Here is a 15,628-nt window from a genome sequence, read left to right as displayed (position 1 = left end):
ATGACCCACTTCAAAGAGGTATGTGTGCCAGCAAGTATGGCCGTTGATGAAGCATGGTGCCAGTTGAGGGCCCTTCATCAGTAAAATGATGCATGGCAGTGGAGCCCTTCAAGTGGAGGTACAAGGTTTCACACTGGGTTGACTCGAAAACTACTTTGCAAGCCAGTTTGATTTCTGCTGGGGGCGGGGGAGTATAGACTCAACTCTCTCCCTTGGACTTCTCCTTGAACTGTGTTACTCCTGCAGCCCTTCTCCAAGGCTCACTGCTTTCACTAGCTTTGTTCCTTCCTATTGTTTGATGGAAAGCATGAACAAAGGGAGACTGAATGCTGGAGGCACAGTGCCAACAAATAAAGTTGCTACCAGAAATGATGAAGACCAAAGATAAATTTTGTATGAAAGGCTAGGTGTCAGTAACAAAGTATAGGACAATAAATCCAAGGCCGTTTTATCAACATTCTCCAGCCTAAAAGATGTTACAGGTGTCAAAAGACCAAACAAAGATGCCTTCAGTAATCCTGTGTCTGAGGAAAACTGTAGAATGCAGTGTGATGGTGGGAAGAATGGACCTCTTTGACTGGAGAGTTGGAGGCACTGCCTCAATTAGGGGCACTGAGCATTGTATTTCCTTATTGACTTTGGGGCAGCAAATTATTTCACAGTGTGGAACTGTAGCACATGTGAACAGCTTTCCCTCAGGCTTACTTTATTAGCAGCTGACTGTGGGCTGGGAAATCAAGAAGATAAGACCCTCCTTTCTTATGAATAACAAGCCAGCCAAATGATGTACAAAGAAGGCTTCAGTAGACTGGAAAGCATTTCCTTGTCAGGGAACCTAGAAAGTGCCGTAGAGAAGAGACCCCCAACAACAATGCTGTTTAACTGTCTCAGGGTGCCTTTATGTGCAGCCCCTTCTTTCCAAACATTTTCAAAATGCTTAGAACAAGGGAACAATGTTTCATGCCTTTACAGTCCAGTGGAACGAATATGGTACCTCATAGTCATCAGAATTCATCTTGACTAGCAAAGTTTTGACACAGTTCACTGATTCAGTATGCTCTTTATTACTAAAAAGCCTCCTATCATATACATCTGACAAAAAATGACTCTGTCATGAAAGGGCTAAACATTATATCTGCGTTGTTATGGATGAAGATTTTCCACCGAGTTTCTGTTAATTGGAATAATAAATGTTCCTTAAGGAATGGCTTATGCCTTTTTAGAGGTTTATAGAATTAAGGTCAATAGCCCTTCAATTTTAAGTCTGTTTCCCACAACCCTTCTTGCCTAAGGAAATGAAAGAGTCATTGTTTTCTTGCAAGCTTGTTTAAAGGGAGGCCTGAGGATACACTCCCAGGTCCACTTCCCTGCTGTCTCTGTGGTCAGTGTCCTTGAAATGAGACCTTTTTATGGTCCCTCAGGTGCTCATTGTTTTATTTTGAGAGTTTAAAAAAATAAACCCACGTCATTTTTTTCTTTATCTTTCAAGGAGCAACTAAAGGCTGTTGATGATGATATCAATGCTTTTTTGGACTACATGTTTGGACCTCGAGGTGAGTAAGAGTCTTGAAAACATAATGTAGAAGGAATGCAAGGAAGAATAAATGTATTTAACTCTGGCAGAAGCCTTGTGTGATTTCTGATTTCTTGAAAATAAAATGGTACTTAGCATTCAGAAACTCAAATTTCCTCACCTTCAATATACTTGAACAATATAGAAGGCCTTAGTTCTCCTGCTCGGCCTCTCCTGGGATTGTTCTGTTCACCAGGAAGCAGGGTGAAATACAGTACTTTCCCTGGGTGCGTCTTACTGAAGCCAAGTTATAGCTTTCCTTCTAAATTATTCTGTTTCTTTCTCTCTTCTCTTGCTACTACCTACCAACCCCCCTATCTTACTCAAGATCACAGGCTTATAAAACATCTCTGCTCAGGGCCATTCCTCAGTCACCTACAGAAGAGGCCTCCTAACTAGTCCCCCCCCCCCAATCATTTGTTATGTATCAAACAGAATAACATTCTAAAAACTAAATCATATTCTGTGGCACACTAGTTTAAAACTCATCCATGCTTGTCCAGTCCCTAGGATAAAAGACACTCATTGAGTGCCATTCTGTCTCCCTCGCTTTGGAATAGCTACTCTAGAGCTCTTTCATTCCCTCAGACTCAAATAGGCTTTTGTATACTGTCCCCAGTGCCTGGAATTCCTGTCCAGTATCTCCTACCCAGTCCCACGTCCCATCAATTACTTCCTTCTCGTACTTCAGCTAATAAATACCTGAAATGTTACCATCGAAGCCAGGCTTTCCTAGACATCCTGTCTAGAGGTCCCTCTCTATCTTCACCTCTGCTTATTTTCTTAATAAAGTTTATTGTCACTGTTACCTCTTTCTTTTGTGAGGTCAGGAACAATGACTGTTTTATCATTTGATCATCATTCTAGGAAGATATCAAAATAAAATTTTAGAAGTTGATGATTTGACTTCTATTCTTGGCGTCCCAGGTATGTGAGAGTAGAGCTGTATACAACAGGATTTCCAGGGCTGGTGGTTTGAACATAGAGTCCTATGTCTTTCTTCAGAGGTGCCTTGAACTTCCAGCCTTTTGGTTAGCAGCTGAGAACGTTAATCATCCTTACCACCCAGGATTCCAGGGTCAACTTCCGGACAGCATGTCTCCTTTTGCATTTAGTCTTGCTGGTTCACAAAACTGGAAAATCCAGCCTTCCCTTTAGGTTCTTGCCTTAGCATTGTTGGATGTGGGGTGGAGGAATTCTCGTTTTATAAAATCATTGAGTAGAATCACATAGAGATTTAGGGATCATTTAGAATATCCCCTAGTTCCTGCACAAGCTCCGTAATCTGTTCTATTTGATTGACACTTACCACACATCACTTTGGGGGTTTTGGACAGTCACTCTTAGGCATTAATTACCATTGATTGGTGCAATTAACTTATTACAGTGTCTAAGCAATCTCATACAATCTGTTTCAAGTAAGAGACTTATTTATAGTTTTAATACAGTGATGCTAAGGACACATGAGGTTTTTTGTTGCTTTAATTATTTCACTTTCTCCCTCTCATTTTATCTTCCCCAATAATCCTAGGAAGTAGGCAGAGCAGAATATCTATATTTTAATAATCAACTTTAATGTTTTCTCCACTTTGTAATTGTCTCATTCATTCTCATTGAGTGAAAACCAACTCATAGTTGACCCTCCAGCACGTTGCCGAGGCTGTAAATCACAGACAGGCAAGGAGGTAGCCCATCTTTCTCCCAAGGAACTGCTGGTGCATTAGAACCACCAGAGAGGTGCTTCCTATGGACTACGTGACTGGAGCTCCATGACCTGTAACTGTGGTTGCTAGAAAGAGATTGACATCACTCTTTAACTCTAATGCACAAGATACATGGGGGAATATGAATATGGCTTTACATTATAGAACATGAAACAGCAGTATCTGTGAGTTAAGCTCAAGCTGAACTTAGCTCTCATTGAGACCACATGAGATCTGGATTTATGCAAATATGCATTTGAGGATAGGATTGCACTTGTTTATTCAGCTAGTCATGTTTTGGTGGAAGTTTCCTTGTAGCAAGAAAATTGAAAATTGGTAGCTGCAGGCAGATAACATTCTCAGTGATAGAGCATTTAGCGGGGAGGCCACCAAGAATCCTTGCCCCATAGTTTTGTTTGCAGTTTTCTCTTGAGTCTGTGTGTCAGCTGATTAGTATTTCATAAGTGTTGCTCCTCACCTCAGTCTTCAATGGATATAAGCTATAAATGAGGCAGGAAAAATGTAAGGCCTAAGCTCTGTCTCATACAGCATATACTACATTTGAAGAAATACACCTAACATTTCTGGAACTATTGGAAATGGGTCTTAATATGCATGAGTTCCCTAGAGTGGCCACAAAGTGTTTAAACCAGGTGACTCAAAACTGGAAATTTCATTGTCTCACAGGACAAAGGCCCTGATCCACACCAGTTTCCTAGCTTCTTCTGGGTGTCCGCAGTCCTTGGTTATGCGTATAGGGATTGGAGGTTAGAACTTCAACAAATAGTCTAGGGAGGGGGACAAGTCATCCCAGGGCATTGTCAAAGTAACAGGAGGTAGAGTGGCAGTTTAATACAAGTTATTTACGTGTTACTCCCTGTGTTTCTCAAATATAAAGTGGGGGTGATAATATTACCTGTGTAATAAGATTGATTTAGAAATAAGTTACCACATGAAAAAGGGCTTTAGAACAGTTCCTGGCACAAAATTAGTCCGCAGTAAGCTTTTGCTACAATATGTAAACTATAAAAGGATAATTTTTATTTTGCTCTGGAAAGGAGGAGCTGATACTCTGAGCAGTAGGAGAGGGCTGCCTTCAGAAGGGAGACCCTTACTGGGTAAGTAGGTGTTATTTATTAGAAATGGACACTAGAGAGCTGACAAATGCAGGTCATTGCGAGCTGGCTATATGAAAGATGCTAATTGTGGGTCCCATTAGCGAAGAGAAGAGCGCTTTCGCTTTGTTTCATCTCTGTCACCAACAGAAGACGATTCCCTTGTAGAATTGGTAAATGGTGCTCTGTCTGTAGGGTAGTGCAGTTTAAAGAGGCAGATGGTAGACAGGGTAGGGTAGATCAGGAGATGGACAGAGATCTTAGGTGTATGAGTTAGAGTAATTGAACACAGGAACTGTTCCAGACACAAGAACAGCTGCTTCCTACCATTTCTTTCTTTCCTTGTCAGTGTGCAGACTAAGCCTTGATTGCTGGTTAAAATTACCTTCTTTATCCCAGTCCCTCGCCTACTCTGTTGCGTCTTCCTCTGAACTCCTATAGCTCCAGTCCAGTTTAGTTAATGTTTTGTTTTCCCTGAGGCATCTGGTATGTGAATTGGAGCCTTAGTGGCCTAGTGTGTCAGGCTAACAGTGAGGATAGTTTGAATCCATGCAGGGCTCTGAGGGACAGCAATGTACAGGCTGTTCCCTTAAAGACAAAGCATCAGAACGCTGATGGAGGGTGATTTGGGGTCAGAACCGACTTGACAGCAGTGAGTCCAGCTTCAGTTTATTTGTTATGTAAAAATAATCCATGTGGCTGTATTTCACTAACCAACAGTTCTTATTTGGCATTGTATTATGTGCTTCTTTTCAGATTCTCGAGTCAGAGGATGGTTCATGTTGGACTCTTACCTACCCACCTTTTTTCTTACTGTCTTGTACCTGCTCTCAATATGGTTGGGTAACAAATACATGAAGAACAGACCTGCTCTTTCTCTCAGGGGTATCCTCACCTTGTATAACCTCGGAATAACTTTCCTTTCTGCATACATGCTGGTAGAGGTAAGTCTGTGTAGCTGAAGCTGTAGTACGGGAATTGGGCAGTTTTTAAAAACAGTTGAACTTAGCATACCTGAGCTATCGAAGATTGCTATCCAAAAACTGTTTTCTAAAACCCAAGAACTTGTTTCAGTGTTTTGGGTTTCTTTCTTCAGGGAGTCCTAGAAGACTATCTCTACCTTGAATTTTCTCATCTCGTTTTAGGCTGATTGCCTTAATCTTTTGTAATTTAGAATAACAGTTTGGATCTGAGAAGACCTTTAAAGATCATGTGTTAAAATGTTCTCCTTTTACAGATTATGAAAATGAACCTTAGAGATGTTATTTGCCTTAGAATAAACAGCTATTTAATGTCAGAAGAGTTTTTAAATTCACAAAGGAAAATCTGAAGATGTCAAATGAGCCTCCCCCAGAACCATCGAAAAGAGAAAGCGAATGAAGCAGAGGGAACAAAAACATAGCCTTTGTTTTAGGGAAAAAGTCATGATAAAAAATTTTGTTTGTTAGCTTTTTTACAATTTTAGTTGTTGTTTGTGTGAAAGTTTACAAACGATAATGTTTTGTTGATGGCTTTTCCCCCTAATCATTAATGTATGCTTTGGTCTGTAACATTAATTACAGTGCACACAATGTCTGATTATCGATTCTATGTTGTCCTCACCTCCACCCATTACAATATAATGTTTATTGTCTCATTAATTTTCTACTCCCACTTGCCTTCCAGGTAACCATACTAGATTGAATTTCTCCTTATATAAACCTTTCTTTAGTTTTTATTATAAAATTATTTTACAAGGTGTAAATATTTTTAGTGGCAGTAGTATAAACTGCCATGCTAATGTACTTGCATTCTAAAGGAAAATAAATCTTTGCCTTAAAAAATAGGTCATCTCACCCATAGAGTTATTTTGAGTTATTCTAATGTGCACCGTTCTAATAATGGTTAATAAACATTGCCTTAAATGAATGGTCTAATACTATAATCCTGACATTTCAGGCATTGGCATAGTACATGAGCTAGATTTGGGGTCCAGGAAAGTCATGCTAACTCCTTTAAGGTCTTATCACAGAGGGACCTACTAATTTACCTGATGTTGTAAAGTAATTTTTGTGTTGTTGTTACGTGTCATAGAGTTGATTATGACTCATAGTGACCCTGCAGAAAACAGATCTGAACCTTATCCTCACAGCCTCTGACATACTGAAGAACATTGTTACAGACACTCTGTTGATCCATCTTGATAGGGGTGCTCCTGTCTGTGACCCTGCGCCCTTCTCAGCATGATGTCCTTTTCCAAAGCTTTTCCTAACAGCGTGCCTAAACTATATGAAACGTAATTTCGCCATCCATGTCTCTAAGAAGCATCCCGGATGCACTTCCACTAGGACAGACTTATTTCTTCTTTAAGCAGTCTGTGTAGTATTTGGTACTCTTCTTCAACACCACAACTCAAAATCGTCAGTTCTTTCACCACCCTTATTATATCACTGTCTGACTTCTAGATGCATGTTTTTGTTATGTGCCATTGAGTTGTCTGCGACGCATAGCAACCCTGTGCACAATGGCTCTGAACCCTGCCCTATCCTGACTCAGTCTCACTGCCTCTGACATTCCTGCCAGCATTACCCTAATCACTGTGTCAATCCAGCTCATCCAGGTTCTTCCTCTTCTGCGCCATCCCTCCACCCTTCCACACATGATGTCCCTCTTCAAGGACCAGACCCTCTGGGCAACATACCCAAAGTATGTGAAATGGGGCTTCAGAATCCTTGCCTCCAAAAAGAAACTTAGTTTCACCCTCTCTGGGACAGATGTGTTTGTTCTCTTGGCGGTCCATGGTATGTTCAAAACTCTTCTCCACACCACAGCTTAAAGGCATCAATTCCTCTCCTGTCATCCTTATTCATATTCCATCTCTCTGGTGTATAGCAAGTAATTGCAAAGACCATGGCCTGGATCAGGCACACCTTATTCTCCAGAGTGACATCATTGCTCTTCAGCACTCTGGAGAGGTTCCTGACAGGATGTTTTCCCAATGCAGTTAGTCTTTTTATTTTCTGTTAGTGCTAAAAATATTGTTGTGGAAAGAAGCAAGCAGAAATTGTTGACAATTTCAATCTCTTCATCCTCTATCATGATGCTGCCATTTGGCCCAGTAGTGAGAATCTTCGTTTTCTTATTGCTGAGCTTCAATCCATATTGGAGACTGCAGTCCTTCACCTTCTGCAGCACATGCTTCAGGGCTTCCTCAATGTCAACAAGCAAGGCTGTATCATAGGCATAATGCAGGTTGTTGATGAGTCATCCTCCAATTGTGATGCCATATTCTGGCTCAGAACAGGGGAGGGTACAGAGTTGCTGTACATAGGGTCACTGTACATCACGGGCAGCTCAACAGCACATAACAACAATAACATAATATACTGATTGGTTTTGTTTTGGTTTTTATTTAAGCCTCCTGTTTAGAGTCACCAAGACCTCAGGAGGGCTTTTGTATTTAACATTTGTTGTTACATTTTTGGAGGAACATTCTTCTTAGTGGTGCAACACTCTTCTGTCAGTGGGCTGTACTGAGGTAACCTGGGATTGCTGTGATGCTGATCCTTGTGCCATTGGGGTGTCAAATGCCATAGTGGTTGCCCATGGTGGGACAGTGTTTGGTGGAGCTCCCAGTTTAAGCCAGGTTTGGAAACAGGAATGACATCCACTTCCTAAGCAACATGCCTCCAGAAACTCTATGGACTTTGATAAATGTCAATATTTATAGAAAGGCATCAAGCATTTTGTTCATAGGCAATCAACAACAACAGATTGAATAAGTATGGAGAAAAGATACAGCCTTGATGCACACTTTTCTTGCTTTTAATACATGCAGTGTTTGCTTGTTATTTGGACAACAGCTTCTGGTGTAAGTATAGGTTTCCCAAGAGAACAATTAAGTGTTCTAAGACTAAGAGTTGTGCTCCTTGGAGAACCTATACCTAGGCCATGCTGTAGGAATTATTTTTATTTTTTTTTTCATTTTTTTTTTTTTTAGTTCTCTAGAAGTAGAATTTCAGTTCATTTCTCCCTGAATCAGCTTCCTAGATACGTAGTAATTTCAGGCTTCATTTCTCCATCCAGCAAAAGGATAGATACTTTTCCTTGGATTGTTTTCAGAAGGAGCAGCCACACCAGGAGGACCAGTCTGAAGTGTAACTGCAGAGGCTTTGGTGCAGAGGATACAGAACTTGAGTTTCAGCCCTGTGACTCTGTAAATTTAAGCCTTCCTGTTTAAATATATCACTTGGGCTCCTTCACACACTATCAGGGATGAGCGAGGGACAGGAACAGAAGAAGCAAGGAATCCAGTTTGGAGAGAATTCCAGAACTCCAGGCACAGCTGCTAGTGTCTTGGATTAAGATGGTGGGGACTCTAGATAGGTATTTCAGTGACTTGGGCCACATGTCCTTAAGGCTACTTTTTTTTTTTTCAGCACATATAGTAGATGATTCTTAACAGATGTGAGATTAGACACGGTCCAAGGTGGGACAGGTAGTATAATCTGTAGCATTGCTAGCTTCAGTCTTCTATTTTTAATTAAATACTCAAGTAGTTCTGCAGAGAGAGAGTTGCTGGGATAAATCTGACCAAAGTGGGAAATAGGAGACAGAAAGCATGCGTGTCCTCTCCACACTGAAGCGTTACTCTATCTCAGTATTTATAGTATTCAAAGTAGGCTCTAAAATCCCTTATTGCAAATCTACAGTCTAGCCAGAAAGGTTTTTAATGACTTTGTTTTGCACAAAGTTAACAGGTTTTCCATTTTGAAAAATGCACCAACACATAGAAATTTACTTCTAGTTTAAAATAGCTCTAGCTAGACTCCTTCCAGCTTCTCAGTGATTCAGAATGAAAACCAAGAGCCTCAGAGCCCAAGAATCTTCCAGGAAATGAAGGAGGCTATATTAGTAATAGGAAGCACTTGTGGCCTAGTGGTAAGAGGCTGCTCTGCAATACCAAAGGCTCACAGTTCAAATCCACCAGCTGCTCTGTGGGAGAAGGATGGGCATCTCCTTCCATGTGATTAGCTGCCTCTGAAAACCCACTGGAGTTTTCTGGCTGAATGGCACACAGCAACAACAGTAATATAGAGCCCATTAAGAAGATCCAGGCTTTTTGATAATTCTGATAATTATCAATTATGATATGGACTGTGTCTTTATTAGAAAGAAAAAGAGAACAGGAGAGAGGGTGAGAGAGACTACTAGACCCACTTGTTAGCCTCTTTCTTTATAGTATTAAATTAGTACTCCTCTCTCCCTGTTCTGTGTGTGGCCTTTAACAGATCTTTACTTTCATACAGCTGATGGACAGCAGAAAACTGTAGCCTTTTCACATGTAGTGCCAAATATAAATCACAGCCAAAGACCTTAATCTCTCGAATTCTAAATGTCTCAAATAACAGTGGGAAATCAGGGGGGTTCCATTTTATAAAGTAACTCTTTCGTGGAGTTATTTTTAAAAATAGAAAAGCTCATATTCTCATGATGTTATGTGTAGAATACTAGACAAGCAACTGTTATGTATCATCAAATTGGAACTGATCCATAACTGACCCTCCAGTTGGGCGCAGGGGGAAGCTGCCCATCTTTCTTTCAAGGAGCAGCTGGTAGATTCTAACTCCTTACCACTAAGCCACCAGAAAGTCTAAATTCTAGTCATTGTTCTGCCATTTTCTATCTTGAATATACTATTTATCCATCCAGTATTTTTTTTAGGATTTATGTGCCGGACTTTGGACAAGGAACTGTAGAAACAAGCTGAGCAAAGAAAAAGAGACATACATTTTAGAGATTTGAGTTTTGAGAGAAATTAAGAAGGTAGACATTAATCAATTAACTGAATGAGTCATTGTTTAGCTACCAAATAACAACCCCGGTGAAGGAGTACAGTTTAGGAACCTTTCAGGGCTATGATTTTCTTTTCTGTAAAATATTAGTAAATGGCAAATGATCAAGTGGGAAATCTTCATTATATATTTCCAAGTAAAATGCTACTAAAATTTAAGTGTTCTTTTTTACAGTCAGTGTAGAACTTTACATTATACCTGTTTAAATACTGGTAGGTGCCATAAGAGATCTCTAGTGGCCTAGTGGTAAAATGCTGCACTGCGTCCCCAAACGCTCTGAATCCACCAGCTGCTCCTCCGGAGAAGGAGAGGCCATCTGCTCCCACGCAGTTTACTGCCTCTGAAAACCCACTGGGGAAGGTCCGCTATGCACTGATTCCAGCTCTACAACACACAACAACAAATGCCTTGGAGTTGGTTCTGCAGCACTGAATGTGCACACTTAACTTTTTGATGCACCCTTCTAGCCCTTTATAAATTATCTTCAGCAAGAGTTTCCTTGCATACAATATGATATTGTTCGGTAATTTCCTGTGTTCTGATGGTTAACCTTTCTTTGACATAAGCACAAATAGGGATCTCTTCTAGTCAGTTGTCCAAGTAGCTAGCTTCCAAATGCTTTGGAATAGACAAGTGAGCATATCATTTCAGTTGGTATTCCATCAGTCCCTGGAGTCTTGTTTTTCACCGATAATTTCAAAGGCGGCTTGGACTTCTTCAGTACCATTGGTTCCTGATCATACGCTACCTTTTGAAATGGTTGAGCATTACTTAGTTCTTTTTGGTAAAGTAAACCATGTGTATTCATCTTCTTTTGATAATTCTTGCATCATTTAGTAGTTTCACCTTTGAAACCTTCACTATTACAACGTGGAGCTGGAATTTTATTTTTTTCCCCATTTCTTTTGGTTCAAAACACTATGGATTTCTTACTATATTTTTTGTTTTGTTTCTGACCCCAGATCTTTTCACATTTCATTCTAAAATTTGCTTTGTCTTATTAACCATTCTTTGAAATCATATGTTCTGTTCTCTTCATCATTTTTTTATTTACTTTAGCTTTTCTATGCACTAGAACAAGTTTCAACATCTCTTCTGACACTATTTTAGTGCTTTCTTTCTTGCCTAACCTTTGATATCTCTTTTAACCTTTCTTTCATGTGTAATTCCCTTTATGTCATAACACACTCATCTGGTTTCAGTCATTACTATTCAGTATATCAAATCTTTTGTTGAGATGACTTTGAAATCAAGTGAGTTATTCTCAGAGTTGCATTTTGGCTCTTGTGTGCTTGTACTCATTTTCTAAAGCTTCAACTTGACCAATATTATGAGCAATTGAAAGACTAGTTAAGTTCTTCCATACAATATTTTCTTACTTAACTAGTCACTAAATTCCATTCCTTTTGGCTCATGTAAATGGTTAGAAAGATTTTTTTTATTTGTAGGGAAAAGCGTGAATGCAGTCCCCCATTACCATAAATTAAAATATATTTCTTAAAGAGAATAACTGTTAATTTCAGCTCAGCAGCAAGCATTAGATCCTCTATTGGGATCAAATAACATTCTGGGAAGGTTGTAGTCAAACCTTGAAAAGAGATGTCAGTAAGAAACATGCATGGGAGATTCCATTTATGTCCAAAGTCCTGTGTTGATTTTTCTTCCTTTCTTGCTTCTTGGGCAGCTCATTCTCTCCACTTGGGAAGGAGGCTACAACCTACAGTGCCAAAACCTCACCAGCGCAGGGGCTGCGGATGTTCGGGTAAGCCATTAGCAACAAATTGATAGCTGGTTCTCCCCGAGAAAGAGAGGTGTTCTCCTTCCAGATGTGAGCAAGGGACCGGGGTCAGAGAAGAAAGAATTCCTGTTCTAATAGAAATGTTTGGGAACAAAAATGAGTCCATCTCTAGGGAAGGGACTGGGTAGACATTACGTAATGGATATCACTACAGAGTGGAAGAAGGCAGATCTCCAGACAAGACAAGGCAAGACATCCACGATTATTATTTCAAGTGACTTTACAACAACAATATTTTGGATACTCATATGCTTAGTATCTTAACAACATTCAGTATTTTTGTGGCTATTTTGTTGTTGTTGTTGTTTCTTTTTTCTACCAGGATTGTCAGGCTAGAAACCATTCTGAGTGCTCACTGGTCGAACAATGAGTGTAGAAATAGCCACTTCCTCTTTGCCCTGATGCCTCAGGTATAGCAGAGCAGCCACACCTGTGGTGCAGACAAGTCCAGGGCAGGAGTGGCTATTTTTAATAATAATATGAGAACTGCTTTGAGATTATTATAGCCACACTGTAAGATAAAGTGTATAATGATGCTTAATAATATTTATATTTAATATGCAGAACATAAAAATATACCATTTAAAAATAAATCCATTACACTTAAACCCAGTAATCAAAAATTGAAATGGGAAATAACTTTATTTTTAAAAAGCTCAAAACTAAAAAAGAAACAACCAAAACCCAATTTCTTAACTGTGTCCACAGAAAATGCCTACCTAGTGAGGATCTAGGAACAATGGACAGTTAATACCCAGAGTGTGTCACCATAAGTGAGACTGGCTGAAGGTAGCCTACTTCAGAGCTGTTGTACATAGGGTTGCTATGAGTTGCAGGTGACTCAGTGGCACATAGCAACAACAACAGTAGTCTCCAAATCTAAATTTCTGTCAGAAGACATTATAATTTCTTGGAGAATTTCGCTCCTGCCAAGTTTGAGACAACAACTTTGTATGTAAGATGAGCTTGAGACATCTTGTGCCAGAGAGCAGGGAAGCTTCTAGGGGCATGACAAAATTGTCAGGGCCATCTTGAATAACTTCTCACTGGGGAGAAGATGGAAAATTTTAGTATCAAAAAGAATACCAGCTGGAATGGATTGAAACAAATGGCAGCTAACCTTGAGAAGAAAATGGGAACCTCAGAACACTTGATGTGCTTCTGTGAAACCTATACTTGGGCCAGGAGGCAGTAATCAGAACAGAGGAAGGAAACAATGTATGATTCAAAATCAAGAAGGAAGTACGTTCAGGGATGTGTCCTGTCTCCTTGTTTTTCAGTCTGTATGTGATACAATTCATCCAGGAGGCTGGACTCTATGAGGAGCAATGTGGCATCAAGAGTAGAAGATGACTCAACAGCCTGCATTATGCAGATGAATCAATATTGCTTGCTGAAACTGAAGAGGACCTGAGGCATTTACTGCAGAAGATCAAGGACTCCAGTCTTCAATATAGACTGAAGTTTTCACCATCAAGAATATAAAGATTCTCAGGGAGCTCTGGTGGCCTAGTGGCAAGAGGTTGTACTGCAGTCCCAGAGGCACACAGTTCAAATCTACCAGATGCTCTGCTGGAGAAGGAGGGGCATTCTCCTCCTGTACCTATCAGTGAGGAGATCAAAAGATGAATTGCATTGGGAAAATCTGCTGTCAGGCAATTCTCCAGAATGCTGAAGAGCAAGAGTGTCAGTCTAGAGATTAAGGTGTGTCTGATCCAAGCCATGGCCTTCGCAATTACTTCCTGTGTATCAGAGAGCTAGACAGTGAATAGGGATGCTAAAAGAATTGGTCTTTCAGTTGTGGTACTGGAGAAAAGTATTGAACATAGCATGGGCTGCTAAAAGAACCAACAAGTCTGTCCTAAAGAGGGTGAAACCAAGCTGCTCCTTGGAGTCATAGGTTTTGACGCGCAGTGTCACATACTTTGGTCATGTTACCAACAGTAGTCCTGGAGAATATCATAATTGGAAGGGTGGAGGGACAGTGCAAGAGATGAAGGCTCTTAGAGGATGAGCTAGATTGTCCCAGTAACTGGGCTAATGAGGGTAAGTGTCAGAGACAGTTAAATTGACTCAGGATAGTGCAGGGTTCAGAGCTATTATACACAGGATCCCTATGAGTCACGGGCGACTCAGTGGTACATAAACAACTAGTGAAATAATGAATTTAGGCAGCAGTTATCTATAAATGATACAACTATCAGATAGAAATTGAATGGAATAATACAATGATTAGTTAAGGCTTGTTACATCTTGTAGTTAGGAGGAGAAAACTGCACATGGTGGCATAGGGTCATGAGCATCTCTCTGAAAGGGCCAGAGGTTGTAAGAATAGCACAGCCTCACAGTGCCCCAGAGTAGAAAGCAGATAAAGAGCTCCTAGTCCAGCCTCACGGTGCCTCTAGATCCCTGCGAACAGCAGACGTTTCTGTTTGTTTATTCATTGCTGATTGACAGACTCACAGTTATGCTACCAACAATGAGGTTTAATCTCAAGAACATGGAAACAGCCCAAATGTTCAACCACAGCTGAATGGATTGAGAAAGTTTGTTACATTCACATGATGGAATCCTGTGCAGCACTCAGGAGCAACAACCTTGAAAAATACTGTATAATCTGGGAGAGACTGGAGAGTGTTATGCTAAGTGAATTAACTCAGTCTCATAAGGACAAATACTGCATAAGACTATTATTGTAATAATTGAAGATTAACTAGTAAAACATGTATGGGAATCCAAGAGGGGAAGGAGTGGGAGCAGAGGGGTGAGGATGGGTAGATGGGAAAACCACAATGAGATTTATTAGAGAAGGAAGTCGGAGAGTGGTGAAGGTAAAGAATATTAACCAAAACAAGTCCAGATTTTAGCCCAAGTTCAAGGCACAATTCCTCAGTTAGTCCAGGATCTTCAGTTCAGCAGTCACATCCAAGTTTTGCCTCCAAGCAAACAGGCATCCAGCAAGTTACAAGTCAGCTTCTCCTTCAAGCTTCCAGCAAAAACAGCAAACATCTTCAACTGTGGCATTTCTATTGGGGCTCCTCTGCTTACACCTTGCCACAGTTTTCCCACAGTGATGCCACAGTCTCTCCAATACCATTACCAGGGTCTTGCCAAAAGGATCTGCTCCAGTCTCAGTCAATTTCTTGCCACCACAAGTCTTGCTGCCCCACATGTGTAAATGCACTTTTTCTCTTATCCAAGTCCCACACATGTTGATGATTTGCAAGACCATGTGTCTGCAGTTAAGATAGCTAGAGATCAGAGGGTGCTAACTGTAATGGCTTAAAAAAAAAGCCAAGTTTTAGGCTAACACCACATACCCGAATTTACCAATTTTAGTATTAAAACTGGATCTGGAGTAATCTTACCAGGAAATAGTGGACCTAATCCAGCCACAAAAAAATCTAACTGCTACTGTTGTTAGGTGTCAATTATGGCACATAACCAAGGAGAGCTGCCCTATATAGGTTTCAAGCTGTATTTATAGGAGCGCACTTGTAATTTTTCTGGGTGGGTTCAAACCTCTATCCTTTTAACTGGTAACTTAGTGCTTAATAATTACAGCACTAGACTGAAAACTGTTTGCCTAATAACAATGACCCTAA

At 40.3% G+C, this 15,628-nt stretch overlaps 1 protein-coding gene across 1 annotated transcript in view; it reads left to right on the top strand.

The window, feature by feature from the left end:
• Positions 1-15,628, top strand: part of ELOVL2 (ELOVL fatty acid elongase 2) — a 25,595-nt gene continuing 9,967 nt past the window's right edge. Inside the window, exons 1-4 of the mRNA XM_006891629.1 lie at positions 1-18; positions 1,490-1,553; positions 5,148-5,335; positions 11,910-11,987. Coding sequence (XP_006891691.1) covers positions 1-18; positions 1,490-1,553; positions 5,148-5,335; positions 11,910-11,987 — 348 coding nt within the window. The remainder of the gene's footprint in view (positions 19-1,489; positions 1,554-5,147; positions 5,336-11,909; positions 11,988-15,628) is intronic.

Source organism: Elephantulus edwardii, unplaced genomic scaffold, assembly GCF_000299155.1.
Source record: "Elephantulus edwardii isolate Elephantulus edwardi_28Jun2011 unplaced genomic scaffold, EleEdw1.0 scaffold00101, whole genome shotgun sequence".
NCBI lineage: Eukaryota > Metazoa > Chordata > Mammalia > Macroscelidea > Macroscelididae > Elephantulus > Elephantulus edwardii.
Note: the sequence above shows the minus strand (reverse complement) of the source record. Positions and strands in the feature narration are given on the sequence as shown.